Source organism: Oculina patagonica, chromosome 12 (assembly GCF_052425735.1).
Source record: "Oculina patagonica isolate OP01 chromosome 12, crgOcupat, whole genome shotgun sequence".
Taxonomy (NCBI): Eukaryota; Metazoa; Cnidaria; class Anthozoa; order Scleractinia; family Oculinidae; genus Oculina; species Oculina patagonica.
In genome coordinates this window covers 6,088,681-6,113,454 of record NC_135769.1, presented here as the reverse complement: position 1 = coordinate 6,113,454, position 24,774 = coordinate 6,088,681, and the positions used below count along the sequence as shown (strand labels likewise).

The 24,774-nt window shown below is 38.7% G+C and overlaps 4 protein-coding genes across 4 annotated transcripts in view; 2 read left to right on the top strand and 2 right to left on the bottom strand.

Annotated features, from left to right (window-relative positions):
• Positions 1–208: 208 nt before the first annotated feature.
• On the bottom strand, positions 209–1,882 carry LOC144631889 (uncharacterized). The gene is made up of 2 exons (XM_078490475.1): positions 1,691–1,882; positions 209–576 (listed from the first exon to the last, which is right to left on the bottom strand). The coding sequence occupies exons 1-2, from the start codon at positions 1,743–1,745 to the stop codon at positions 281–283; spliced, it is 351 nt and encodes a 116-aa protein (XP_078346601.1). The 5' UTR covers positions 1,746–1,882; the 3' UTR covers positions 209–280.
• A 4,343-nt stretch (positions 1,883–6,225) lies between these two features.
• LOC144632208 (uncharacterized) lies at positions 6,226–8,108 on the bottom strand. The gene has a single exon (XM_078490803.1). It carries the CDS (start codon positions 7,491–7,493, stop codon positions 6,354–6,356), a length of 1,140 nt encoding a protein of 379 aa, XP_078346929.1. The 5' UTR covers positions 7,494–8,108; the 3' UTR covers positions 6,226–6,353.
• Positions 8,109–14,733: 6,625 nt separating this feature from the next.
• LOC144631750 (uncharacterized) lies at positions 14,734–21,711 on the top strand. The gene is made up of 3 exons (XM_078490298.1): positions 14,734–15,842; positions 16,178–16,720; positions 18,362–21,711. The coding sequence occupies exons 1-3, from the start codon at positions 15,440–15,442 to the stop codon at positions 19,387–19,389; spliced, it is 1,974 nt and encodes a 657-aa protein (XP_078346424.1). The 5' UTR covers positions 14,734–15,439; the 3' UTR covers positions 19,390–21,711.
• LOC144631748 (uncharacterized) overlaps positions 21,217–24,774 on the top strand; it is an 11,002-nt gene continuing 7,444 nt past the window's right edge. Inside the window, exon 1 of the mRNA XM_078490296.1 lies at positions 21,217–21,275. Within this exon, the coding sequence (XP_078346422.1) occupies positions 21,221–21,275 (55 nt within the window). The 5' untranslated portion in view covers positions 21,217–21,220. The remainder of the gene's footprint in view (positions 21,276–24,774) is intronic.

Here is a 24,774-nt window from a genome sequence, read left to right as displayed (position 1 = left end):
TGTCCAATTTAATAGGCGGCCCCTCCAAGAATCGCCTCAAAAACCACGGCAACGCTCCAAGCCATAGAGTAAAATCACGCAACTTATAAACATTTACTTTCCTAAACGTCAGTCTTTAGTTTCTTTCTTGAATGGGACATCGAAGACGGCCAGCGATGCCAACATGGTTTTAGTATGCTTCCTTCGTGCTTCACGTCTGCGATTTGGTACAGGCGTCACTCAACACTTAGGAGGAGCGTTGTGTGACGACTCTTGGTTGTACTTAATATACGCAGATCCTTCAAGAGTAATACAAGTACAACCGTGTCCCATTCTTAATCTTGTACTGTTTAAGCGTAGAATTGATGAATCTGTACTCTGCTTTGGTCGCTGGATTGAACAACATGAGAGAGTTCGACCGGCTCCTACACGGGTAGTTTTCCTTGTGAAGGGCCATTTTTCGGGACCGGTGAAAGATCGTGCAGAGCTGATCCATCAGGTACTTTATCGTGTCAGTATCCTGAACACCCAGTGTCACGTGTTCCCTTGGTACCCAGTACTCTTTGCTCTCTGAGCTGGCGTGTACAACAAGAAGCTCTGTAAATGTAACATCAGTGGCGGTTACTATACGTAATAAGTTGTGTCTTGTATCAAAGCCCCCCGAAAACCGTTTCCACCATGATAAAGTTGTTTTAGATAGTCATATTAGTTAATAAAAAACTTATAAAACGCACATTTCATTTCAAAAAATGATCAAATGCGCTTTACATAGATAAAAAGTAAAAACGACGATAATATACACCATAGTTAGTAGAAGATTCGTTGACCCAAGAAAAGCATAAACCATGAACGATGCGACTCAAATATTTACTGGGGAAAAATAATAGTCGTATGTGACAATAAACATGATACTAAGACAGTTTGCATTAATCATGCCCTTAAGGTTCACAAAAAAAAGAACGTATCTTGAGTACAGTTGAGCCAAGTATGTTTTAAAGCTGACAATTAATATTGAATGTTACTTGTTTCCCTGGGCGAACTGTTCTAGAGTTTTTGTGCGGCTGACATAACAGCTCTAAATGCAGCAAGGGAAGGTGACTGAGTGGCTAGAAATGGGTTTGGAAACAAAGTGCTTTTGTTTAACAGCAAAAGTCCTTCTGTCACCCATTTGTCGAAATTCTCTTTTCATTATATGGTCGTTCGTTTTAAATCATTTTTTTTTTTTTTTTTTTTTGGGGGGGGGGGGGGAGGGGGGAGAAAAAGAGAATTGTTGTAACCTGTTGTCTATTGTTTTAAAAGCCGTTGGCACGTGATCGTATTAACGGAACTTCCCTTCTTTCATTTGCTTACGTTACACTGCAAGTCAGAATCTGCTGCAATATCAGACTAGAGAAAAATTAAAAATAATCAAGTCTAACCCTTGACGGCTTTCTTAACTAGATTCCCACCCCTATATTTCTCTCTCCCGGATGGGATGTCAGTCTACCCAAGTACTTTGCACGTTTCCCAAACAGATTGCCATTTATACTCCCCTCTTCGGGTGGAGAGGGGCGCGTAAGTTTTTTTTACCCAAGAACACAACACGTTGACCCCGCCACGATCCGCTCGATCCGGAGATGGCCATAAGACCACCCGCGTCTCCCACAAACGTGAAAGATGTTGTTTTAAAACACTTCATTTCTTATTCTGAAACAATAAACTCGCTACTAACCTGTTACCACCAGTCGGCAAGAAAGTGACACAATGAAAATTATAATCCACAACATTTCCGCTCTAAACAAATCCCTCGCTCGCCATAGAAATCAAGAATATGTTCTCCGTGATCCTTAATCTTTCAACGCCAAAGTTGAACAAAAATACCCACCGTAAAAAATAATCTATTGCAGTTAGATTACAACTTTGTTTTCAAGATCTCGACCAGTCAGAAAGGACGCTTTCTTTGGTACGTCGTGTATCCGTCATAAAGTATCCCTACTGCTGTTGTGTTGTGTTGTGTTTTTTTTTTTTCTGGGAGGGGGTGTCCACCAACCAGAGTCGGATAGTTCAAACAGGAGGCAAAAGAGAATCTTGTTTAGAGCCGCTGCCTTAGCTGTTTTTTCTCCCTGTCTTCTGTTATCAAAACGTTACTTGGTGACAAACCCAAAGCCTACAGTTGTTAAATGAACAATACAGGCCTCTGCACATTCTCTAACAACATAAAATACAAAGCGTGCACTTCAATAGAGAGCTTACCATCGACAAAGTTATATATTTGTTAAGAGCAATAACTGAATATAAGCCATATTTGGGATAAAACGATTTCTGTCTCATTTTTTCTTCTTTTTTTTGGAGGAGGGGGAGGCATTTCCTTAATTTTATGGTATTAGAATTGAAAGGTACAAACTACAGTACAGTGAAGGTTTGAAAACTGATGGTTACAATCAACCATTTCCCTTATCAAGCTCAAGAAAAATAAAACCATACTAAGTAAGAACTCTAACTGTTGTAGACAAATAACCTGTTATGTGATTTAACACGGGTAATGGCCTCGTGATGGCGTCCGATTTGGGAAATAATTGTACAAAATAATATCCTCTGGTTAGTCCAAAGGGCCCTTTTAATAAGATCACCCCTGTTGTTAAATAGACCGGATCTTGTTGGCCGTTGGTGGTATGTAATGATTAAAGGGATTTTTTTAACAATAGGGGGTTTGAAGAAGAGCTAATGCATTTGGAATTACAGAATTGCTTAGATATTGAAGATTGTTAATTTCATAAACATCCTTTGTCCAGCACTGCTTGCATAACGAACTCTGTAATTTATCTCAATTCAGTCTAATTTTCAAGGTCCTTTTTTAACTCGACCAATATTTTACTAATAAAATAGCACAGGCAAAATTAAAAATAAAATAGCGGATATTAAATATTTGTTAGCAAAAATGCAAGCCATTTGATCGACACGGGTTATTATATAGTGTATTTTTTCAGGGCAGCTAAATATACTGCCCCAGCGAAATTTATTCCCCACCCGCGAAAGAGAATCTTGGCCAGTGTTCAAATCCCATTAGCCAACTTAAGAAACGAAAGATTTGGAGGGTAATAAGATGCATCATTCCATAAATAGTGATCATCAATTTATTTTTTTCAAACGAAATCGAATGAAAGAGCTGTAATTAACTCAAGTTCCATTCTGTTAGAGCAACACTATGATAGCAGGTTAAACAGTAGAGGTCACTTAAACTGAAGTAACGGTACATGAAGCACTAATTTGAGAAGCCTTGCCGTTTCAAAGCACATTAAGGTGAATTACAAAAAATCAAAGGCAAAATTTGATGGGAAACGACAGGGGCACCCAACGGAATATTTCGTTAAAATATCTGTTCGGAAGACGATTTGAGATATAGAATTTTCGGAACATTCATTGTACATTTTTTGCTTGCCTGCCTTCCTAGAATTTTCGAATATCTAAAAAATGGTATAATTGTTCATCTTTAACGGATTTTTAATCTAAAAAGGTCACCTAGAATTTTCGGGAGCCTTTCTCTGGCTGGAATTTTTTCGAAAAGGTAAGTTTTGATCCCTATAACTTTCGAAACACTAGACTTTCAGCTAGGAAATCCGAACAGATAAAAAAATTTTAGGGGATAAAAATACGCCTATATCTACCGTTTAAATACTAAAATACGTCCAACGGTGCTATCTTTAAGTGGTTTTAAACTATATTCTCGATGGGTGCCCCTGAAACGATGAGATTTGAAGAACCCAGGGGAGTCATTTTGATTGAACTAAGGAAAGAAGAAAAGAAAAGGCAGGAAATTGAATTACTACAAAAAAGGGAGAAAGAGGCCCAAACACTACCAACGTTTGTAAGCTTAAAAAAATAATAAATAAAAAATTTGGAGTAGTAGAGCAAGTAAACAAGTTGAAAGAACAAACAGAACAAAAGGGCACGTGTCACACATGCGTCGTGCACGTGCGGATAAAACCTGTTGCGTCCCTTAGCCAGCCAATGAATAGGGCGCAATATTACAATTGCACGTGTTTACAAAATCACGAAAACTACGCAAAGGAGCGTTTTAATACTAGAAGGTTGTTATCGACGGTTTTTGATGACGGATTTCTTGAGTTTTTATTCCGCCATGTTTACACGAATTATTAAAAATTGTATTAAAAAAGCAACATTTCGCGGCAACGGCATGTTACACGAGACGAATTTTTACGCAATATTTTTAAAATCGTCTCGCGTTTAACAAGGGGTGCTAGAAGATTTTTAACACAATGTTTTGTTGCGGGAACACGCTTTTTAAAAGCATATTTTAAAATCTGCAGCATTTGTGAAGTCCCTTCGTGTAACCCCTTCGCCGTTGACTTTTACTGACTCAATCAACAGTGGACCTTATAACTTTTTTAACCTTTCGCCTTTAATCTTTTCATCAGAAGATCGACGAGTTTATTGCCCGTGATTAAATACCAGAGAGTTGCGAATGAGCATCTCTCAGCGAATGAGATAAATTGTTGGACCCATGCAAGATTCGAGAAGTGGGTTTTTTTGTCTGAAAGCAAATTAGCGCTTAGTGATATCGTTTGAAGGCGAAGCCTCTTTAGAAACTCCTTGCCATATCGGGACAAGAAAATTGGTTACATCCCTTTGTGATAAATCTCTCAATTTTTTTAACTAGACGGATTACAATCTTCGGACAAGTATTTTAGTCAACAGAACGGGTTGTGTTCTATTTTCGAGTGTTATTGGTCGAAAAGTAAATATAATCTGCGGTCAGTAGACAGCAGGTGCTAACGCTTGCAGCTAATAAAACAGTGGTAAAGTTTAGGCAATATTTTTTATCCTCTTGTGTCCAGTAGATACGGTCTTTTATCGCCTACTTTTTCTTAAATTACCGCTTTAATGGAAGATACACGAGTCTGGCGTACGCTTGAAGCCACGGAACACAAAGAAAATACGGCTAACACACAATCATCGAAACAAGTTTTCGTAGTTTTTAATTATTTATAATTTATTTTTCGAATCTTCTCGGATCTACACCTCGGTATTTCTGAAAGTTGATTACAAGGCGAAATTCTTTAAAATACTTCCTACAGTTGTGAATCAAATGGTGACTGTCTTCTTCCGATTCAACGGACGATATTTTTGTGCGCGGGTTGTTTTGTTTTAACTGCAAGCAAAGCTATCTTTAGTACCCGAGTAACTTCCTTTCAAACAATGCTTTGTTTAGCATATCTTGAATAAAAATGTCGCGTCGACATCGACGCCGACCATTTCCTCGAGATCATTAAGCGGCCGCTTAAAATAGACACAAAAAAGTTGTCTTCAATTTGCTGTCATCGATTACCCCCAGTTCTTTCCCGTTTTCGCTCTCAGCGATTGCTTTACGCGACAGATTAACATATTACGACAAAGAAAAATAATAGCTCCTAAATAAACATTTGGAGTAATATTTCTTATGTTTAGAGGGTTCTAGTGTTTACCATGAATAAATCTAGCCACACAATAATCGCAGAATTGCATTGAATCAAAAAGAAATATCTAAACACGTCGCGTGTGCGATCGAAAGATTTCTCGTTTTGTATCAGGTTCAAATTTTATGAACATTTTCATTATATTTTTTTTCCAAAATTGACTAGACCTACAAATTTTTCTCGGTCGACAACTACAATGTAGCTCTTTATTTTTATTTTCACATGACGCTCTCGAAATTCGCTTCTAATGTTGTCTTATGAAATGTTTACAGAAAAATGGAATCATCAAATCCTGAAAATCTGTCGAAATTGTTTCGCGTAGACATTAAATCTTCGCAGTGCTTTTGCAAGCCTACAAAATTCTTTATACTTTGCCCAAAATTGTATTAGAAGCTTAAGGAAATTTTTTTTGTCGCTGCAATGGAATAAAAGTCTCGCTTCTATCCACAGATGAGTTGCATTTAAAAGTCCTATGAGGTAGTTTTTTTCAATCCGACAAGATTTGTCTATTTTTAGCAAATGTTAGTTGTTTTGCATTGAGTTGTTTGCTACAATATGTCTGTGCAGAGAAGTATTTCCAATATTAAACCTGCTGAAATTGTTTAACACGTACTTCCTTCCTTCTTAAAAACATCTTTGTTTCCACATCTTGCATTCCGATAAATTCATGATATCAAATCCGGTCAATTTGCCAGCTTGCAAGAGCTACGCATGATTGCAAGCGAGCTGGAGCGCTCGCTCCCCAAACAAACAGTTCTTCGCTATGATTTTTTAATAAACCTCTCTCCGGCGATCAAATTCAACCATCTTGATCTTTAATTCCAAGTTTGACCCATGCTCCGAGCCATAATATCGTTACAAACATTCAAGACATTTATTTTGTTTTGTTTTCTGTTCCAACCTTGTTTTGTGTTGTGCAGATCACTTAGGCCTGAAGCTCTGGGCTTCCGAGCGCCGTCTGTCGCTCGGCTTGTGTTTTACCGGGCTGCTCGCTCCCGATTCGCTGTAGAATTGGTCAGACCAGCTCACAACGCTCGCTGCTCTGCTAGTTCGCTCACGATCATGAGCTGACATACGATCGTCGGCGTCATGGTTAAATAGGTCTGCAGAAGTTTCCCGTATCGGCGAGAGAGCCCTCCTCCCAGCTACTGGCGATTTGGAGCTGCGGCGCGACCCGCGATAACTCGAGCCTGAGGGTGTCAAAGTTTGAGGATTTCCCGAGTTCATTGCATCCCGGTTTTTTCCTATGACTAGATTTGCTACCTTGTAGTTCGCCTGGTGGCTGGGTCCTGACGTGTTGCTTAAGCGTCGGTCGTTACTGATGCGGCGATCCGGCGGGGTTTGCCGGCTTGAATTTGAAGCCGAATCTATGGATCCTTCAGCTCTCGATGGCCTAGAAGTTCTGGGACTCAAGGCTTTCAAACCCTGGAAATTATTGTCTTTATTCATAGCTAGTCGCTTTGCGGCCATCGCCGTGACCGGCGTAAGAACTTTGACAGTAAGAATAAGTCGCCTCGTCATCTGCATAAGCGCGCTGACATCTTGAATGGTCATAGTCCGAACGTCCACTTTATTCACTCTGATTATTTCGTCGCCGACACGCAAAAGCTCAAAAACGTCCACATCTGTTCCTAAAACAACACGAGACACAAAAATCCCCTGCTCGCGTTCCCATCCATCGCCCTGGCGAATATAAAATCCTAGCGTCTCTCCCGGTTTACGCTTCAATTCAAGTGTGCGTTGCAGAAACGTTCCGTTTTTCGAGCACGCCTCGCGAACGCCTAACACATGCCGGAAAGAGCCGTGAATGATCTTTATAGGTAGAGGTGGGCATGGGTCGCCTTTAGTGTCTGGCTCTGTAATATCGGTTGCTTTCCTGATCGCAAAAAATTCATCCTCCTTCTCAGCAAGTCTCATTTTCTCGAAGTCCTCTTGAGAAACGCTGCTGAACCGACGAAGATGCTCCACGATTTCTTCGTCGCCCGACTTGCCCGCCGACGAAAAAGCTTTTCCGTTCGGCGACGATGGCTTTTTTCTTGCGTCCTCTTGACGTACAGCCATGTTATTTTTACGCTGTATTTCCTACGCGTCCATCCGAGCCGCCATATTGCTTGAATTCAAAATGAAAAGTTTGCATGCAATTATACAATATTGTGGTCGCGGACCAATCACAGCCCTCCCTCTTAGACAGGTGTGCACCGTCACACAAAAACAATGCACAGAGCTGGTTGCCAGTCAATTTTTTCTTCGGCCGCAGAAAACAATTAACTACGCGTGTATTTTGGTGTGAAAACCAATGGGAAAATCCTCTTTGAGAAGATTTCACTACGCGAAGTATAAACAAGCGGTGTATTTGTGATCGCAAACTGCTATGGATTGCCTCAATTTACATCTTGTATTATAATTTTACGCAGCGCGTAAGAGCAATACTATAACATGTTGTCTTAATTTTTTGCGGGTGATAGATCCGATGAAGGCGGACAAAATATTTTACGGAAAATATTGTTAATTTGATCGTGTCGTGTTAAAGTAACGAAACGGTAGAAACGGCGATATTTAGTTTGAGTCTAAAAAAATACTTTCCCGTTCGTTTTGAAAAGATGTTTGTAACGGTTCGCTGCGAGAATAGCTATCTGTAAAAAAATAAATAAATTGGGAGATTTTTCCCTTGCGAGCTTTCAGACTTACAGACCATATTTTTTATATTTCTTCTCTGTTATTCCGAGCCATTTATATCGCTCCCAACTTCTTAGACGTGTTAAAATTGCAAAATCACTTCAAATAATTTCAAAAGCAGCGCATTGTGTGTAATGTGCCAAGCTTAGCGCCCAAAATGAAAATTCGACATTGTCGCGATTTCGCGAGTTTTTCAGTCCGAAACTGTTCAGAATTATAACTTTGACGATGTTTACAGCTTTCCGAATCGTCCATTGTCAAAATGTTCATCGTTAAGTGTGTTTACAACGTTTTAAGATTAACTCTAGTACATGTTTGACAAGCCGCAGAGAAAACGCACGTCTTGTATGACGTCAAGGGATTATTTTTAGCTTCGCATCCGCTCGAAAAACGTGTTCTCTGTCGATTGCAAAACCAATTTAGGTCAACGTGACGTCAATGCTTCCGTGTTTAATGTCAGTTTACAACTTAAGTTGTCTTAAAATCTGATGGCTTTTGTCTAGGTTTTTTAAAGCCGTTCGCATATTCAAACTCATTACTTCTATTTTTGCGCGGAGAGAGATTGTGAAAGCTTAATATAGAACGTTTTTCTCCAAAAGATATTTCAAGAGACAAGTGCACAATTTTGTTGTGAAAATTATGCAGTGTGAATTATGTTCCTCTTTGTTAATTTTGGCACAATGCAGTTTTATTTTTTATTTTTATTTTTTTGGCTTGAAAAGAAAACATAATGTCCGCGTCTTCGTTGTTTTACTCGCTTATACTTACGGCAATAGCTTTATTCGAAATCTACCCATACAAAAATAGCGTTTAACTGCTCAATTATGAAAAGGCCTTGTAAAATAGATTGCTGAACAGTATGGGCTCTGATAAAAATAACATATCATTGAGAAAGAAAATTAAAGCAATGAAAATAACACTCCATTCTGCCAAATTTTTTGGCGAAAAAAAAAATTGACCGCCTTAAGGCAATGTTGTTTTTTTTTTTTAATTATTTTATTCTATTTTTTATTATTGTTGTTTTTTCAACCCCGAACTAAGGCGTTTCGAAAAATTAGACAAAACACAGTTTTCTACTCACATATTGTTGGGACGTCACAGGGTAATAGCTAAGCTAAGCACGCTACGCGAGTGGCGCCAACATGCTGCAGTGTAAGGGCTTTATTATAAAACTCCTGCTTTTAAACCTTAGCTACGGCTTTTTTTTAAAAAAAATTAGGCTTAGAAGAGCACGCTGTTTAAAAAGGCTTTTTCACGGATTTTACCAGATTTTGGAAAAGCCAAAAGTTATTTTTGTGTCGTATGAAACCTAAAAATAATACTCCATTTTATTAACAATTGCTATATTAGAGCGTTGAAACTGTTAACGAGCGTATTTCGCTGCGGATGGCCGCGGATGGAAATGGATTGCAACTTGAAAAAGTAAAGCTTGATTTTTCAAGTTGTTTCCGTGCGTCTTAAAAAAAAATCGGTATTTATGGCCTTCGCTTGATTTCTATCAGCAAATTAAGGTTGTGTCTTCCTTTAGATGTTCAAAGATAATGCTTTTCATTGGATAAGTTGCCTGCCACTAATTTCAGAACAGTTTAGACCATAAATCTGCGAACTCCGCGTGACACAGTCCCGTAAGTACAGTTTAAAACGACTTGGGAAAACTTTAGCCTCTCAAGCTAACCCCGTGAGAGAAAACGGACGCTTCACGTTAGTTTAAAACAAAAGAACACGCTTTTTTAGAAACCTTTTTACGAGATTTGACATTAACTTTCTCGAGAATGCTTTAGAATTTAATCGCGGCGTCAATTACAGAAATTAGGAGATGTTTCAAGTAGTATACAAAATGTTACCGTGCCACAAGTAGATTTTTAGTAATTCATTTTTGCACTTATTGCTCGAATTTTTGGCGGAATCTTTCTTTTAAACTGATCACCCTCAACCGTCCGGACCTCGCAAAGCATCTGTAAAGAAGAATAGACAGAAAGGAAAAAAGATGTTTGGGTACGAAGCTCGCTGACCTTGGAAAACTCGAGACAATTCTGAGATTAACTTAAGAAAGCGGCGAATTCAAACGGAAGTACATGAATAACCAACACGAAGAGCAATGTCCAATGACAAGCTCGAAAGAACTTAAACTAATAGAACAATAACCAAAACAACCTTACACGACTATCAAAAGCGAGCGACAAAGTTCTCGAAACAAACTAATAGACAATGGAGATAAGTGAACTAGAAACCAAAACAGGAACTTTTGTAGAAAGTTCAGACCAAGGTTAGCAGACAAACCCAAACATGACCACCGTTGAATTTATTAGTAAAGAGCTCCTAATGAACTAGGACAAACAACTTGAATTTGCAAACTCTTTGTGTGGGCTGTGGAGTCCTTAAATCACAAGACTCGCACGGTAGCTACAAAATGATAAACAACTGATGATCATGAGCTAAAATTACTCAATTCTAAAAGTAATATTAAGCTTCACGACAATTATTATTTTAAACCTTTTGCTGGAACTAATCATAATATTTGTCAGTTTTACCTTATTGTTACTTATTTTAGCGGGAACTTAATTTCGCGAAAATGGAACGGGTATATTTCGCGGAACTTAATTTTCGCGTTTGGCCAAAAATAAGTGATTAACGTAAAAAATACAATAGAAAACGTTTGAAATAAATTTTCGCGGGTCTTTAATTTCGCGATTTTTTGAAAATCGCGAAAATTAAGTCCCGCGAAAATAAGTAACAATAAGGTATTTATTTTTTGGCAGCCTGTTGTCTGAAATTACGGGAGTCATAGATCGCGGGTCCCGCGTCCCGCCTCATTTTATCCCAGTCCCAATTCCCAAAGTGATTACAATTTAATCCCGAGGGTTGGGAATCACTTGAAAGTACTACCATATCGTCGTTTCTCCGTGACAATTAGTCAAGTAGTAAGTGGTGTAAAAACTGAAAAGATTACGGCTTTTGAAAACTACGGTTGAAAATCGATCTTTCGAACCTTCACGGGAAATCGAAAAAGGTTCGTGCTGGCAAGGTTTTTTTTTTAGCAAAAAAGATGACTTGAAGGGGAATATTGAAGAAGACTCGAGTTAGCTACAGAAGTTGTAGTTTTCAGCATCAGTCAATTGTAGTATGGCGATTCAGTGGCTGCGAATTAGCCAGATCAGTATTAAAAATATTTCTGCGACGCGAAAGCGACAGGGCTCGGGCCCTCAGCAACGTTGCATTGTGGGTAATGCTTTTGTCAGATTTGCACGTGGGTTATTATTCATTCTAGGCCGACACCATTCACTAAAACTGTAAATATATTAAACTGTGTATAGCCTTGTTTACTATGCGTGGCTTGTACGTGATGTGTTCTGCAAAACCTTCAAGTGTTTACTGTATGCGGATGCTCAGCAGAAACCTGCAAAATAAACGTGATGACACCTATAACTGTCCGTTGCGTAGTGAAACTAAAGTTGTGCGTCTACTTGGTTGCCAAATATCCTCACTCCATTTATTTTCTGTCAAAATATCGAGTTTTCAGGTTCGTCGTTGCTTGTGTAAGGATGACAAGGCAATTAGAAATGTCAAGTAAAAGTTCTTTCCATTTAAACACAGCACCCTTATTTCTCCTCGACGTCAGTCAATTTTCAAATTCTTTTCGACAAAATTTGATACCTTGTTAGACTTGATAAATAAGAAGATGGTTTGTTTGTCTTTTATTCAGTACGAATTTCTTTAACTGGTGTGTTGGACGATGTTAGACACAATGCGCAAGGAGACGCCACATTGCACAATACGAGGAAACCTCGAAGCATGGTAAAAAATGTACATTTTATATTTTCTCTACTTATATAACGTTTTGAATGCCTGTGCCAAGAACTTTTTTGCTTGAAATATTTGTAACCTCGTTAACTAATTCCGTTTGTAAATGGAAAACGGCAAGGGAAAAGACATTTTGATAAAGAGAGCAACAACGCTTTTGATTTGAAAAGAAAATCTCTACCAACACAAGTCACTTGCGAATTTGCTCTAGCCAGTGAATACTTATTAATCACTCGTCAATTACGAAAAGACATAATCAGCTTTGGAAATGGAAATGCGCGCCATTTTGTAGGCTACTTCTAGCAATTTGGATCACTGGCCCGGCTTCCATTTTATTGCATGGATGGCTCGGAAAACAAAACACTGAATCGTTCGCTCTTCTGCACAAATAGGAAAACCTTCCCAGTACCAGATGGCACATACCGATTTCCCTTTCGTAAATCAATCCGTGCAGTCCTGATGTACGAATTGTTTTCGGCTGCGGTCAAACTTCTCTCCAATCACTTTCTAACGGTTTATCTTCCTGTCCTTATTTTTATTAACAAACTTTTGGAAATCTTTGTACAAACTGTCCAATATTTGAATTTCGTCCATAAAGAAGGGCAACATGAAACAAAAGTTGGGCCCGGAAGTTTAGAAGTCGCAGTGGATTGTGGTATATTTTTGGATCGAAACCAGCGATAGCAACAATCACTATGGTAACCTGCGCGCAGCCGTCTCCATTTTCCCGCGTGCAACAAGGAAATGGGACACCTCTGTGCGCAGGCTATCGCTACGGTCGAAGTGGTTTCCATGTCAACGCATCGAGCGCTGAGTTCAAAGGAGCCATGTCACGATAGTTTGTCATTTTTGTGATTACTTCCAAATGGAAGAAAACCTCAAAATAATAGTTTTCTAAAGCATGGAAGAAAACCTCAAAATAATAGTTTTCTAAAGCATGGAAGAAAACCTCAAAATAATAGTTTTCTAACGCATGGAAGAAAACCTCAAAATAATAGTTTTCTAACGCATGGAAGAAAACCTCAAAATAATAGTTTTCTAAAGCATGGAAGAAAACCTCAAAATAATAGTTTTCTAAAGCATGGAAGAAAACCTCAAAATAATAGTTTTCTAACGCATGGAAGAAAATCTCAAAATAATAGTTTTCTAAAGCATGGAAGAAAACCTCAAAATAATAGTTTTCTAACGCATGGAAGAAAATCTCAAAATAATAGTTTTCTAAAGCATGGAAGAAAACCTCAAAATAATAGTTTTCTAACGCATGGAAGAAAACCTCAAAATAATAGTTTTCTAACGCATGGAAGAAAACCTCAAAATAATAGTTTTCTAAAGCATGGAAGAAAACCTCAAAATAATAGTTTTCTAACGCATGGAAGAAAATCTCAAAATAATAGTTTTCTAAAGCATGGAAGAAAACCTCAACATAATAGTTTTCTAAAGCATGGAAGAAAACCTCAACATAATAGTTTTCTAACGCAGAAAACAACAAAGGAGTAATAAAAATGTGAAAATAACCGAGGATGGTTTCAACTGACGAAGATTAGGACTGATTATGAACAACAAACTTGAAAAAACTTGCCAGTTTTTTAAAGATGCGTTGTCCGTGACTTAGCTCCTTTAATAGAACTAAAAGTCTATCTTAGCGATCGCCCGGGGTACTCCCATAAATTTCGGATAGGGGTGTGCCGCCAAGGTTCTTAAACCCTGACCCTATTTAAGGATAAAGAAAGCGAAAATTGATACCCTTTTTAAGGCCCAAAACCGAAAAATGACACCCTATTCAAGGGGAGGAGAAGCGTTCCATGACGACCCAAATAACGGCTAACCGCGCACGTCAAGACACAAATCTCTATAAAATCACTTTACTAATACCTGAACAGAAAATTCAGTTTTAAGATACCTTTTTTGGTTTAGCTGGGCGTTTATTTTAGCTTATAGAATTTAGGTACCCTATCTAAGGATCACACCGGGAACTCATTGCCAAAAGAAGCAAAAATGATACCCTATTTAAGGACCGAGAACCTCAAAAACCATACCCTATCGGGCGGCACATACCTATATAGGCCACATATGGGAGTACCCCCCCCCCCCCCCCCGGGAGCGATCGTTACAATTTTGAGAGCCATGATTGTAATCTGAACCTTTTTTTAGCGATCGTAGCAGGCGATGTAACTTGCACCAAGTGAAGCAATGAATATTCGCTAACTAGAAATAGAGGTATCAAATGAAACTCGGATTTAGTACTGAAACACTTCCTTAGCAATAGACAGATGGTTGTCATGTGAAATTGGAATGTCTAAACTGCTTAATAATATAAGTGGCGTTCTTTGATTTAAACATATAAGAAGTCTTGAAAAAGATATTTATGCTTTAGGCTAAAAGGTAATTTACAGTAAGTGAAGTTTTTAGCACGAAAACTGGTTATGCTAAAAGGCTAAGCAATAAACACCAATTTACAGCGAAGGAAGTTTTTAGCAGGACGACTGGTAAGTTTACGATGTTCGTTTGATGTCATTTTATGAAACTGTAGGTTTTTCCTAAAATAAAAATCTTTATATTAAGTATAACTTTCCTATGTAAGTCCATGGATTAAGCCATATCCCTGCCACCCATTGTTCTGAGTCTATTTGCCAGATTTTCGAATCAAAAGAGAGAAAGGGTAGAGGTACGCTTTTTTCACGTTAATTGTAAAAAACGAGAGCGCAATCAAAAGGAAAAGGAAGTAACGACAAATCGTCACTATCCCGTGCCATGAAGTACACAGCCATGCACCCAAACCGACCATTAGAGTAAAAAAAAAAAAAAAAAAAACTTTGCCAGTCTAATACTCGCAGAATATTGATTGGCTGATTTTAATTATTGATCCTCTCAACTGTCCTACTAAGTACATTTAATCTTATGAACGGCGAGTACAATTAACCCATTGACTTCCAAATTCGCAAAATAGCGCACTGAGGCCAGGAACATACTTTTCACGACAGAAGATGCTTTTGAAACGAGCACGAAAAAATAAATTAGGCCAGAGGTACAGATATGAAAAATACGATTTTTGAACTGGACCTTCCCCGTCATTACACTTTTCGATAAAAAAATGTTTCCTTTTCTCGACTTTTAGGCGGAAACTTTTTCAACGCAAACAAAGGCGACTAAAAAGCCAACAAAACTTCAAAAGAAAGTGAAAGATAAAAAACGTAGAGAACGCAAAACAAGGTAAAACGTAACCTGGTATATCTTTATCTCAATCGCAAGGACATTTAGGAAATTGGAAACTCTAGCGTTAGCCTGCCTTTTTCTAGAAATATCCTGGGGTCAAAGTTAAATTGGGAATTAAATATTTCGATTACTTCTTTATACCGTCGAGGACAAATGTACCCCTCAAAAAAATGGACTTGATGAGAACAATCTTTGTTTGTCTTCATTTTGTTAATTTATTAGAAAATATAAAAAAGAAAGATACAATAGTGAATCTGCATAATTTGGACCGATGGTGATATTAACTTTCTTTAAATTGCTTTCAGCCCTATTTCAGGATGATTGCAAGGAAGAATATCAGGCTTTTCCTCACTCTCACCTGTGTGTCCACCGCAGCGATGTTCATATTGTACAAACACTTCTTAACTAAACAGTATTCTCCAGTTTCACTCAAGCTTGAACATTACAATCGTGATTTTCCTAAAACTACTTCTTCACAACAAAAAGGAAAGCCAAACTTCAACCGAGCGTCAATCGACAAGGGAGCATGCGCAATACCGATGGCTTTCAGCAATGAGTCCTCTATAGCTGACACGAAAGGATGTAAATTACCAAATTTGGATCCATACCATCCGTACGTCATGAGAGCTGTCAAGCCTGTGACGTCATTAAATTGTTCTGGAAGATTGTTTACTGAGTATGAAAATAACGTCTTTAGACTCCTCGATGACGTCACCGAAGGTTAGTTTGTTTTAAAATAAAAATAAATCACTTTATTTAACTGCCGATGTCTTTAGCACTACTGCGCTAATTAAGGACACCGTTACAAACAAACAAATATTGTAAATAGAACAGAAACTTGTTAAAAATCCCAACTGGCAAGAGGCTGACCAGTTGGCTATTTACAAAGCCTGGAGGAGTTAAGAGGAGTTGACCATTTAGTTAGCAGATACATGCTTGGGTGCGGTGTGGTGGGGAAGTAGCGAACGGAACAAATTGTTTTATCTTAGCTCCTATTTTCCAGATTCCATCAAGCGAGTTTTCCATTATTTAACACAATTCTCTCTCTTTTGTAGAGCATCAAATAACTGAGGTCTTTGCAAAACCTATCTATCGGTATTCTGATTCCACTGTTACACTTGGAGGGAAAACATTTCTCAACTTAACGAACCGCGAGACGAGCGTGAGTGACGACTTTCTCGAAGTAACTGTTCGTTTCAGAAATGGCTCGAAGCAAATGAATCTTCATGCCTCAGTTTCGAAGATCAACGACGTTGCACAGCGCAAAGAAACACACAGCTTACCCTTAAACATAATGATTCTTGCATTCGATAGTACTTCGGCGGCCCATTTTGAAAGGATGTTGCCTAAGACGCATACCTACCTAAAAGATGAACTAGACTCCATAATGTTTAAAGGTTACTCTATAGTAGGAGAGTCCACAACACCCGCAATGTCTGCGTTCTTGACGGGCAAGTCATTGAGGGAGAATTGCAAATTTAAGGAAGCAAGGAAAGGGCATCGAAATGCCAGCTTCGAAGATGAATGGCCATTTATATTTAAGGACCTGAAACGTCTTGGAATTGCTACAATGTGGAGTGAAGATCAACCTAATTTAGGTAATAAGGGACAGGCACAAGAGGTGACAGTGACGTCATAGCATGGTGTACTGTGCAATGACGTCATAAGTGAATGACTATGAGAGCTTTCCATTTGTCAGAACTGGCCGGCTGGTCCGGTACTTTTGAATGTAAAATGGGGCCGGCCTTTTTCGCGAGATTTGCACCCCAAACCACCACAACAGTGTGCATTGACTGATTTAAAAGGACAAATCTGGCTAAGAACGGAATACTGTTCTCAAACTTACTGGCGTGGCCGGACAGTTCTCAAAAATGGAAGGCGCCCTACGTTTCATTTACTTGTATCTTGTTGAGTGGACCCCTTTGCACCTAATTCGTCGCATTGTACATTTTCCGCCATGCTGGGAAGAAAGCTCGTTGGGATATCGAAAAGAAAGAGAGAGTTCAACCAGTCCAACCTGACTTGACTTTGTTTTGAAAGTTACCGAGTACTTAACTTGCTTACTAGCAAGGCGGATTTTGTGCCACGTGAACATGGATGGCGGACCATTAGCTCCAAAGAGCACAATTTATAATGAGTACCTTATTCACTCGTAAGCGTCATGTACTGCTTTCCGCCGGTATTTTCTCGATTAAATGCCCTCGGCGTTTATTTTAAACTTAGCCAGTTTATTCGAGTTCGATGTTCATTAAGAAAAGGTTTTTACTCATTATTTTTTACCAACATGTATCTTGCTAATACAACTACAGCTTATTACACCTCAAGTAAATACCTGAGGGGCCTATTTTAACCCCACCTTAGAGACGCGGCGTTTATTCGGCACTTACCGTACCCAAATTCGCAAGTAGCCAATCAGAAGCGCGATCTACTGTCCTGATATCCTACGATATCACGTCACTGACCTGATATGCTACGATATCATGGTCACTTTGAAGTAAAGTAGTGTTTCCGTACGATGAATTGAAAAGAGGTTTTGCCAATAAAACAGAAACTAGTATTTTTAATTAGCTGGTGTTTACCGGTCGTAAAATGAGAAAAACTTTCCCGCCGAAACTAAACTTGAGCGCGCTCGCCAATTGCGCGATGTTTGCCGACGAATACTGAAACATTCACACTGAAACAATGGAGTCGGAGTTTTCAAATTTTTCGCTTAATTTGGATTTTGAAAATGTAGAGAATGAAACTCCAAACAAACGACTAAAAAAATGTGAGAAGAGGACTTGATAAAAATGTTGAAGACCAAAAAAGTATCAATACAAGCAGGTAAACACATTTTGCACTTCGAACCTGGCAAGCATGGCTTCAACAGAGCGAATAATATCACCGGATTTTCGGCTGAATTTGGTCTCGCCATGGGTAGTTTGGCTCGACTGCGTCTCGCCAAAATACGAACCATGGCTCGACCAAACTCGCCTGATATGCCGCCGAAGCGTACCAAAAAGGTACGATTAGGTATAAGTGTCGGGAGCATTTTACTCCGATGGGCTTCAGTCAGACAGCCTGATAGTGACGAAAGGATTTAATTGATACTTACTGTATACTTTACATCGCGCGGAGACCGATAACAAGAGTAGTCAATCAATAATCAATCAATAAACTTTATTTTAACATGTCAATGCTTCACCAAATATCTGTGGCTGTCTTGATCCACTTCAGTAACAATTCATTGTATATTTTAGGAGCATTTCATCTCCGACTGAAAGGATTTAAAGATCAGCCCACTGACCATTATGGGAGAACATTATGGCTTAGATGGCATCGGCTCAGAGACAGACCATGGCTCTGTTTGAATTCTCAACAACAGTATGAGTTACAACTAAAATACCTGAAAAGCTTTATGAAATCCTATCCTGGAAAACGAAAATTTGGTTTCACGTTTCTGTCGGACTTGTGTCATCGACAAGCCGGTCTTGTCCACGCAGGGGATAGCGGATTGGCGTCCTTTTTCAATGCACTCAAAAACGAGAATCTCTTGAACGAGACGATGTTTATCACGATGGCTGACCACGGTGCAAGATTTAAGGTATTACGGCAAAGTCCTCAGGGGAAGTTAGAACACAGGCTTCCATTTCTTTCCTTGACTTTCCCGCCGTGGTTTAAACACAATTATCCAGAAAATGTCGGAGCCTTGGTTAAAAACAGTCGGATTATTACATCACCGTTTGATCTTCACAAAACTATGAAACATTTGTTGACGTTCCCAGAAAAACGCTTTGTTGAAAGCGCTGGAATTGGTGCAAGTCTGTTTGATCCACTTCCTGATAACAGGACATGTGAAGATACGGGAATTCCTGATAACTACTGTCCGTGTTTAAGGTGGCAGTCTATTGACATTACGCATGCGCACGTCCTCGAAGCCGTCAAAGTTGCTGTTCGCCACATAAACGAGCTTTTGGCGTCTCATTCAATGACAAACACCTTATGCCATCAACTTGAGCTTAAAGCAATCTTCGAAGCTTATCAAAAAATGCCAAGTAGCCAAACGCACCTAAATTTCGACCAAGAAAACGTCACATGCAGCTATCAAATCCAGTTTCAGACGACACCTGGAGAAGGCTTATTTGAAGGGCTATTAAGAATGAACACATCCGGGGATTTTAAAGTATATGGGGAAATTGACCGTGTTAATATGTATGGCGATCAGCCAAGTTGTATAGCTGCGCATATGCCATCTATGCGACCTTACTGCTTATGTAAATCACAGTAGTTTTGTAAATGGCCCATACGGTCCAGGGTATTAGAATCAGAATACAGTCGAAGCTCTCTAAACGGACACTCTCGTAAGCGGACAGCTCTTTTTACGGCCGCCTTGTTTTAATCCCCGTTTTAACTCTCATACAAACTCTGTATTTTTATATTCTCGTAAGCGGACATTCCCGTAAGCGGCCGCGGACACTTTCAGAAATTACGACTTAAGACTTTTTCTTTGTTTTTAAGCTCCCGTAAGCGGACACCCCAAAGAAAATCCTATAATCAACCTCTGTATCTTGTTTTATCAATGTTTTTCATATCACCGTTCGTCACAACGATTTTACAGCAATAACAATATAATATTTCGGTGTTTGTTTTGTCGTCATCCACGTCCGTCAGGTTATTGGTAGCTCGGGAAGCTCCCATAAGCGGCCATCTATCCCCAACACCGCTAGTGGCCGCTTAATACGAGAACCATTCTCGTAAGCGGCCAGCTCCAGTTACGGACACTTTTTTCGCGTCCCGAGGGTGTCCGCTTACGAGAGCTTCGACTGTATAGTTTTAGATTGAATACCAAAGTAATCTGGTATTGCTTTGAATTTTTCAGATGTAGGGTGGTCTTTTGGACATCATATTTCCACAACAAATTAACGTCCTTAAAGGGATTATGTCAAGGGAATTTCGCAGATTTTTGGTCTAAACTATTCTGAAATAAGTGCTAGGCAACTTTTTAACATTTACTTGGGGATAGAAATCAAACTTTGGCCATAAATATCGATTTTTTTTTTTTGAAGGCGCGCAGAAACAAATTGAAAACGTTGGCTAACGTTTTCAAATTGCAATCCATTTCCATCCGAGCCATCCGCAACCCAACGCGCTTTTAAACAGTTTCAGTGCTCTAAATTAGCAATTGTTTATTAAAATGGACCATTATTTTTAAGTTTCCTACGTCACAAATATTCTTGGTTTTCATGTTACGTCATAAAATTCTGAAATCAAAATTGACTAGGCCTGCTAAATTTTCGTTGTCATTAGGCGAAAGATAAACTAAAAATATATATTTTTGCAAATTTCCAGATCGATAGTGTCATTCGTTTTTAAAACAGAGCATTTTGAATATTTGAGTTCTCCGTCGTATGTGACATCAAGCTGAGTGCCGTGACAAAGCTGTTTTGTTTGAAAAAAGGCCTTTCCTTTCTATTTTGTGCAGATTGAACATTTCAGATATAATAAGTGGTGTTTATGTGAAAGTGTACTAGCTCTTAAGCCAAGGATGGCCGCTGTTGTAAGCAGAATTGAGTTCCAGATGGTTTCTCTGACATCACGGCGGCCATTACTGTGTCCCTCGGCAGGACACAGTTATGGCGGCTCCATACTAAGCTTTATAAATTTGCGTGGAAAGGTTCGGAAAATAACTCGCGAACGGTACACCGCACAGACCCGAAACTTGGAGGAATTGTTTATCTATTTATCATCTATAATATTTGAAATTCATAGCTTCTGTAGTTGAATGGTTTCGAATTTATTTTTTGATTGCGTGACAGTGAAAACCAGCAATAAATTTTGACGGTTCAGAAATCTGTTAAAATCCGACAAGTGCATGCTTAAAGTATGCAAAATGTGAGGCAAAAAGTGCAGTATATTCCCTTATAATATTCAGAAAGCTACTGGATATGTCAAGATCAATGGTCTGCGGTATTAAAATTAAGCACTCAAGACTGGTAGCGTGTATTTATTTCAGTTACCCTTTTTCTAGCAACAGAGTTCTGGTCGTCATGCTAAACTGGAATGTTTGCACGTTAATATTGAAAACGTGAATATAATACGTGTATACAATATTCATCTGAATGTCTTCAGCAAGGAGCTGCTTTAAATACATTGGCAAGGAAAATCTTTCTTCTGGTAAGAGTAGTTTAATTTAAAAAGAATGATTTTTTTTGTCGGTAATTCTCTGACTTACAAATTTAATTTGGTGTGTTGTTTCAAGATTACTTTGAATATATTTTTCTAAACAATTGAGATATTGTCCTATGGGAGAACTCTTTATACCTCGAGCTTTAAATAAAGTTTTGATTCTCCATATTTGCTCGAAGTGATAATAAAATGGATGAGAAGCGATGTTTAGTAAGATGCGGCGGAAGAAACCCGAATTTCTCGATTTTTACTGGCATTTAGAAGATGAACAGAACTTTGCTTGTTTTCGTCGCAGCCTCGGGTGTTAACGCATAAGTCGGTTTATTACTGGCCGTAAAAGCTTTATTAAATAAACTTCATTCTCAATCCTTCTTTTTTAAGCATCGCTCTCTTAAAAGCCCCCCTCTGGAATTTCAATTTTTGTAATGAGCCCGCCCCTCTATTGAGCAAAAAGTGTGTTAACCGAAGGTGGAAACTTGAGTGACTTTTATTTCCTCTTGTATAGTGAGTAAAATTTCATTCGTTTTTAGGTTTGATTTCGATAGATGTTTGCATTTTGTCAAACTAGTGCTGCGGAAAATCGAATCGGTGGCATCAAACTAATCGAAATAGGACGAGTTTGAACTTTTTACATCGGCCACCGCGAATCGTAGTTACGTGCACGCTTCGCTACGATTCTAGTCAATGTCTATACAAATAAACGTCTAAAAAACGTCTACAACAGAATAGTACAAAATGTGCCCTGTGATCTCTCATCTTTACTTACCGCGGGGAAGCCAAATCACATCGAATTGTATAAGTTTTCACGAATGGTTTTCAGTGACCATAACACCATGCTACCCAAGTGAATAACCCAAGTCGTCTATTAAAACCGATACGGGTATTCACTGGTAAACCAAAAATGTTCTTAATATCACGTGAAAGGTTTTTAAATTCTCACGATTTTGAATCACTTAACAAATTTCAAAAATTGACCCATGCGAGGGTCTTCAGCGTTAATACAGATCACTTAACAAGAAACTAAGAGCCAATGAATGATACACGATACAGAGAGATTTCTCGTGTTTAATGAGATCCAGTGTTCAAGCGAAGCAGGAAGACCAGAGATTTACAGGGATTGAAAATTTATGATTTATCAATGCGTGACTTTTTTACGAGGCAAAAAATACATAATACGCTCGTCGTGATCATATTCGTTTTTGAAAAATACTTTATAAACAAATTGCAATTTTAAGACGGCAATACCGCATTTTAGTATATACCAGACAAGTCAAAGGTGCTTTTCACGCGCGCTGATTGATTAACTCGGAGGTGATTTTAACAAAGTACTATTCACCTCCACTTAGGTGAATAATTATTAAATATTGATGGTATATCCCGTATTTGGCGGAGTCGCACGAAGCGACGGAGCCCAATGCGAAGAATATATTTTCTCCCAACGACGTCAATATAATGCGGTATTGCCGTTTCAAAATCGCAATTAGTTTTGTATCGCGATTCAACCATTCTTTTTTGAAAACTAAGTGGACAATGAACATAATATTATTTGTGATTAAGGCTTAAATTCTTACTACTCGTGAAGAGTTGTACACAAATACCGAACACGCAATATTTTTTCGGCTTCGCAAACGAGTTACTTGAATTTCGACTTAAAGCCGTATATTTTCTTACAGAAACTAAAAGAAATTCAAACAGTGTATCTAAGCGAGGTTTTCCAAAGTGCTGAGCAACGACACAACAGAAAAGCTTGATCAAAATGCACTTTATTTAACTTGAACCAGTACTGAAAAACAAGAATACTACGCCATCTATCTCGAGCAAGCAAGCGCTGTAAATTACAAACTGACTGTTTTGAAGTATTTTAGTGTGAAGATAAAATTAACATATTTTAAAGCGGAACATGTCAATTGTGCCTTGCATCGTAAGAAAAGGAGCTCTTTGCAAACGAAGCATAGTGAAAAAAAAACAGGTTCCAACGTGTCAGACCAGATGCAAAAATTTAAGACCATTCATAAACAATGGCAACTGCGTCTGTTCGAAAAGAATGTAATCACGTTGCTGGGCACTTTAGATTATTCGTACTTTACTTGCGAGAGGTTTTAAATGGTGTTAACTTTTTAGCTTATAGCAACGTTTTTTTACAAGTAACAAAATATGAACTCACTAACGTATTTTGTAAATAAAAGGACGTCGACTTTTTAGTGTAGGCGGTATTAAGCAACTCTAAAGTAGACAGTTTGGAGACTTTCTTCGACGAAAAACAATATTTTTGAGATACAAATGTTCACCGCTCTGACCCCGTCTAGCTCTTCTTCAGATCCTTTGAACCCCGGGGGGTGAGAACTCCTATATAAAAGGGGCGGGGATGCTCGTCGGAAATTTTGAAAATAACCCATAAATGAGACCAATCTGGGCGTGCTTTTCTTGACCCCTAAAAAGATACCAAAAACTAAGAATAGAATTTATATTTGTATATTTCTTCGTGTGTAACCCTAAACGAGACCATAACGGCTAAAAATATTTCCGTTTTGCCCGGAACACCCTAAGCGAGACGACCAGCATCTCCGCCCCTTTCATATGCAAGTCTCAGCTCCCCCCGTCCCCCCCCCTCCCTCGGGCTTTGAACAGTCCTGATCGTCGTGATCCTTTTGGATTTTCGCAACAAGCGCCGAGTCTAAGCCCTGCTTGAGGTGTTAGTTATCAGCTCCAAGCTTTTATCGACAATTTTCTTTTTTAAAAAGACTTCAAAAACTGTTTCCGTCGCAAACTTTGCAAAAGAATACCATCTGCAGCTCCTAAAAGTCGTAAAATCGTACGAATTATCTGACTTACCTCCTTCTGTGGCTGTTTACTGACTAAATGATTTAATTAAGTCAGTGAAATCCTTTTTTCCAACAGTTTACTGGCTAAATGGTATCTTTTTTAGCTGTTTAATGACTAGCGCTGTACCCCATTTACACCCTCTTATGACGGTTTTGTCTCTTTCCCTCGGGCGATTATTGTTTTGTTTTACGGTCTATAACGTGGCCATACTTCACTAGTCTATAATTATTAGGTCGTCGGGACTCAGTTAGCTTTTCAAAGCAACATTCACTTGTTAGCCAAGATCTTGCCAGAGAGCTCGAGGTCATCTTCTCGCAAAGGTTACAAACTCCCTTAGGGTTCCTTTCAAGTTCTCATTCACAATTCTTAATTAAGTGAAATTTAAAATGGGTCTTCCTCGACACTCGCTCTGTTAAAGGTCGCCTCGATCTCGATTTATACTTTTTCTATACAAAGGTTTCAGTTTTTAAAAATGTCTATAGCCTAGAACCCAACAGATCAGCCACGACAAGTTAAGGTAAATTACTTTTTTCCTTTTATTTTATTTGAATTTAGCTAGGTTTGAACGTAATCAAGAAGTTTAGAAAGAACTTTGTTCGCTTTATAAATGGATGTGTATTTGAGAGTCTAATCAGGTCTTGCCAAGATTAATTCAGTCACCTTG

Excerpts from the sequence above, each read along its gene's own strand:
- LOC144631889 (XM_078490475.1), bottom strand. The coding sequence starts at position 1,745 with ATGTTGTGGATTATAATTTTCATTGTGTCACTTTCTTGCCGACTGGTG. Across the intron at positions 577-1,690 it reads TTGCCGACTGGTGGTAACAG|AGCTTCTTGTTGTACACGCC; the intron begins GTTAGTAGCGAG and ends TTACATTTACAG.
- LOC144632208 (XM_078490803.1), bottom strand. The coding sequence starts at position 7,493 with ATGGCTGTACGTCAAGAGGACGCAAGAAAAAAGCCATCGTCGCCGAAC.
- LOC144631750 (XM_078490298.1), top strand. The coding sequence starts at position 15,440 with ATGATTGCAAGGAAGAATATCAGGCTTTTCCTCACTCTCACCTGTGTG. Across the intron at positions 15,843-16,177 it reads CCTCGATGACGTCACCGAAG|AGCATCAAATAACTGAGGTC; the intron begins GTTAGTTTGTTT and ends TCTCTTTTGTAG. Across the intron at positions 16,721-18,361 it reads TGAAGATCAACCTAATTTAG|GAGCATTTCATCTCCGACTG; the intron begins GTAATAAGGGAC and ends TGTATATTTTAG.